Source organism: Vidua chalybeata, assembly GCF_026979565.1.
Source record: "Vidua chalybeata isolate OUT-0048 chromosome 36 unlocalized genomic scaffold, bVidCha1 merged haplotype SUPER_36_unloc_4, whole genome shotgun sequence".
Taxonomy (NCBI): domain Eukaryota; kingdom Metazoa; phylum Chordata; class Aves; order Passeriformes; family Viduidae; genus Vidua; species Vidua chalybeata.
In genome coordinates, this window is record NW_026530302.1 from 26,359 (window position 1) to 30,824 (window position 4,466).

The 4,466-nt window shown below is 52.2% G+C and overlaps 1 protein-coding gene across 1 annotated transcript in view; it reads left to right on the top strand.

Annotated features, from left to right (window-relative positions):
- The first annotated feature begins 107 nt into the window (after positions 1-107).
- GPS2 (G protein pathway suppressor 2) overlaps positions 108-4,466 on the top strand; it is a 6,117-nt gene continuing 1,758 nt past the window's right edge. Inside the window, exons 1-3 of the mRNA XM_053933210.1 lie at positions 108-1,020; positions 1,872-1,981; positions 3,574-3,736. Of these exons, the coding sequence (XP_053789185.1) occupies positions 927-1,020; positions 1,872-1,981; positions 3,574-3,736 (367 nt within the window). The 5' untranslated portion in view covers positions 108-926. The remainder of the gene's footprint in view (positions 1,021-1,871; positions 1,982-3,573; positions 3,737-4,466) is intronic.

Here is a 4,466-nt window from a genome sequence, read left to right on the forward strand (position 1 = left end):
ACCGTGAGAAAAAAAAACTCGGAATTTTCTGTGGGGGAGGGGCGGGAAATTGGGGGGGGGGGGGGGGAAATTTGGAGGGTCCTGGGGTGGGGGAGGGGCAAAATCGGGACCCCCCCCCAGGGGTGGGGGAGGGGCCGGGGATTCCCCGGGGGTTCCCCCGGGGCTTGGGGGAGGGGCCTGAAGAAGCGGAAGGGGCGTGGCTTATCTTTATTTGGCAATCGGGGCGTGGTTAACCTCATTTTTTACCCAAAGAAGCGTGTTTTTTCCTTATATGGCAATCGGGGCGTGGTTTAGCCTCGTTTTCACCCAGAGAAGAGCTTTTTTTTTTCCTTATTTGGCAACAGGGGCATGGTTTTGCAAAAAAACAAACAAAACCACCTCTGGTTTCTCCTTATATGGTAATTAGGGCGTGGTTTAGCCTCATTTCCGAAGAGCGGGGCGTGGCTTCCCCTCACAAGGCCGTCATGGGCGTGGTTAAGCCTCGTTTGCGTGTGGTTTTTCCTAAGAAGGAAATGGGGGCGTGGTTTAGCCTCATTCCCACCGTAGGGGGCGTGGTTTAGCCGCATTTCTGGCGCCAAGGGGCGTGGCTTCGCCTCACGGCTTCTTTCGGGGCGTGGTTCCGCCTCGTTCCCTCCTCAGTGGGCGTGGCTGCGCCTCCGTCCCGCCGAAAGGGGTGTGGCTCCGCCTCGTTCCCGCCGCGGGGGGCGTGGCCCCGCTCTGAGGGGAGCCTTTCCCCTTCGGCCGCCGCCGCTCCGGAAGCGGAACCGCGGCCCCGGCCCGGCCCGGCCCCGTTCGCTGCCCCGCGGCCTCCGCCCGGCCCGGCCCCGTTCGCTGTCCCGGGGCCCCTCCCGGCCCCGTCTCGGCCCCGCGGCCTCGGTCCGGCCCGGCCCCGCTCGCAGCCCCGCGGGCCCCGCCGCTCTGCCACGATGCCGGCGCTGCTGGAGCGGCCGAAGCTGAGCTCGGCCATGGCGCGGGCGCTGCACCGCCACGTCATGGTGGAGCGGGAGCGCAAGCGGCAGGGTGAGGCCGGGCGGGGCGCCGGGAGGGCCCCGGGCTGGGGCTGAGGGCGGGGGGAGCCCCCGGGGGCGCGGGCGAGGCCGGGGGCGCTCCGTGAGGGGACGGGGCCGCGGCCGCCGCTCGCGCGGGGTTCCCATGGCAACGGCAGCCGGCCCCGGGGTTCTCCGGAGCGACAGGCCACGCCCCCTCGGCGTCTCCATGGCGACGGGGCCGCGCGGTTGGCGCCGTTTGTGTGGGGCAGGCCACGCCCCCGGCGGTGTTTCCATGGCAACAGGCCACGCCCCCAGCTGCCCCAAATGTCCCTCGGGGAAGGGGGCGGGGTCAGGGCGGGGCTGGGTCCCCAAAAACCCGCGGTGACCCCTGAGTGACCCCGAGTGACCCCGAGTGACCACTGACCCCTGAGTGACCCCTGACCCCTGAGTGATCCTTGAATGACCACTGAGTGACCCCGAGTGACCCTGAGTGACCCTGAGTGACCCCTGAGTGACCCTGAGTGACCACTGACCACTGAGTGACCCCGAGTGACCCTGAGTGACCCTGAGTGACCCTGAGTGACCCCTGAGTGACCCCGAGTGACCACTGAGTGACCCCTGAGTGACCCGAGTGACCCCTGAGTGACCCCTGAGTGACCCCTGACCCCTGAGTGACCCGAGTGACCCCTGAGTGACCCCGAGTGACCCCTGAGTGACCCCTGAGTGACCCCGAGTGACCCCGAGTGACCCTGAGTGACCCTGAGTGACCCCTGAGTGACCCCGAGTGACCACTGAGTGACCCCTGACCCCTGAGTGACCCCGAGTGACCCTGAGTGACCCTGAGTGACCCCTGAGTGACCGCTGGCTGCCCGCTGGCCGCAGAGGAGGAGGAGGTGGACAAGATGATGGAGCAGAAGGTGCGGGAGGAGCAGGAGCGGCGCCGGCGCAAGGAGCTCGAGGAGAGGATGTCCCTGGAGGAGACGCGCGAGCAGGTGGGGAGAAACTCACCAAAAACCACCAAAATCTGCCCAAAAATGGCCCCAAAATGTCACCAAAATGTCACCAAAATGTCACCAAAATGTCACCAAAATATCCCGAAAATATCCCCAAAATGTCACCAAAATATCCCAACAATGTCACCAAAATATCCCCAAAATATCACCAAAATATCCCCAAAATATCCCCAAAATATCCCCAAAATATCCCCAAAATATCACCAAAATAACCCCAAAATATCCCAAATAAATCACAAAAATATCCCCCAAAATCCGCCTCCCTGGAGCTGAGGATGTCCCTGGAGGAGACGCGCGAGCAGGTGGGGAGAAACTCACCAAAAACCACCAAAATCTGCCCAAAAATGGCCCCAAAATGTCACCAAAATATCCCAAAAATATCCCAAATAAATCACAAAAATATCCCCAAAATATCCCCAAAATGTCACCAAAATATCCCAAAAATATCACCAAAATATCCCAAATAAATCACAAAAATATCCCAAAAATATCCCCCAAAATGTCTCCAAAATATCCCCAAAATGTCACCACAATATCCCCAAAATGTCCCCAAAATGTCACCAAAATATCCCAAAAATATCCCCAAAATATCCCAAAAATATCCCAAAAATATCCCAAAAATGTCCCCAAAATGTCACCAAAATATCCCAAAAATATCCGAAAAATGTCACCACAATATCCCCAAAATGTCCCCAAAATATCACCAAAATATCCCCAAAAAATCCCAAATAAATCACAAAAATATCACAAAAATATCCCCAAAATATCACCAAAATATCCCAAAAATATCCCCAAAATGTCACCAAAATATCCCAAAAATATCCCCAAAATGTCCCAAAAAAATCCCAAATAAATCCCAAAAATAACCCCTAAAAACCCCAAATAAATCCCCAAAAAATCCCAAAAATATCCCCAAAAAATCCCAAATAAATCCCAAAAAATCCAAAAAAAATCCCAAATAAATCCCAAAAATATCCCCAAAATCCGCCTCCCTGGAGGAGACGCGCGAGCAGGTGGGGAAAAATTTTACCTCCAAAAATCCCCTTTTTTTTCCCAAAATTCCCATTTTTTCCCAAAATTCCTGTTTTTCCCACAAAATTCCCATTTTCCCTCTAAAAAAATCAGAGTTTTTCCCAAAAAAAATCTGATTTTTCCTACAAAAAATCACTATTTTTACCCAAAAATCGCAGGTTTTTCACCCAAAAAATCCAGGTTTTCCCCAAATTCCCGTTTTTTCCCAAATTCCCGTTTTTCCCCCAATTCCAGCTGCTGAAGCTGCAGGAGAAGCTGGGGGCGCTGCAGGAGGAGAAGCACCCGTAAAAATCCCATTTTTATCCCAAAAAATCCCATTTTACCTCAAAAAATTCCCATTTTTTCCTCAAAATTACCTTTTTTTCCAAAATTCCCATTTTCCCTCTAAAAAAATCACCATTTTTCCCCCCAAAAATCTGATTTTTCCTACAAAAAATCACCATTTTTACCCAAAAAATCACTATTTTTCCCCCAAAAATCCCCGTTTTTCCCCCCAAATCCCATTTTTTCCCAAATTCCCGTTTTTCCCCCAATTCCAGCTGCTGAAGCTGCAGGAGAAGCTGGGCGCGCTGCAGGAGGAGAAGCACCAGCTCTTCCTGCAGCTCAAGAAGGTTCTGCACGAGGAGGAGAAACGGCGCCGCAAGGAGCAGAGGTGGGAACGGGGCAAAAAACGGGGATTTTGGGCAAAAAGGGGGATTTGGGGTGAAAAATGGGGATTTTGGGGGAAAAAATGGGAATTTTGGGGGGAAAAATGGGGTTTTTGGGTGAAAAACCTGCGATTTTTTGGGTGGAAAATGGTGATTTTTTGTAGGAAAAATCAGATTTTCTGGGGTAAAAACAGTGATTTTTTTAGAGGATAAATGGGAATTTTGGGGGGAAAAATGAGGATTTTTGGGGGGGGAAATGGGATTTTTTTTTTGGGAAAAAAACAGCAATTTTGGGGGAAAATGGGGATTTTGTGGGGGGGATGGGATTTTTAGAGGAAAAATGGGATTTTTTTGTGGGGAAATGGGGAATTTGGGGGGGAAAACGGGAATTTTTTTGGTGAAAATGGGGAATTTGGGGGGGGAAATGGGGATTTTGGGTGAAAAAATGGGAATTTTGGGGGGTAAAACAGCAATTTTGGGTAGAAATTTGGGTTTTTTAGAGGAAAAATGGGATTTTTGGGTAGAAAATAGGGATTTTTGGGGGAAAAACAGCAATTTTGGGGGGGAAAATGGGATTTTGGGGGGAAAATGGGAATTTGGGGGGAAATGGGAATTTTGGGGGGAAAATGGGATTTTTTGGGGGAAAATGGGGATTTTTGGGGGGGAAATCAGCACTTTTTGGGGGAAAATGGGATTTTGGGGGAAAAATGGGATTTTTTTTGGGGGGGAAAAAGGGAATTTGGGGATGGAAATGGGGATTTGGGGGCAAAAATGGAGGTTTTGGG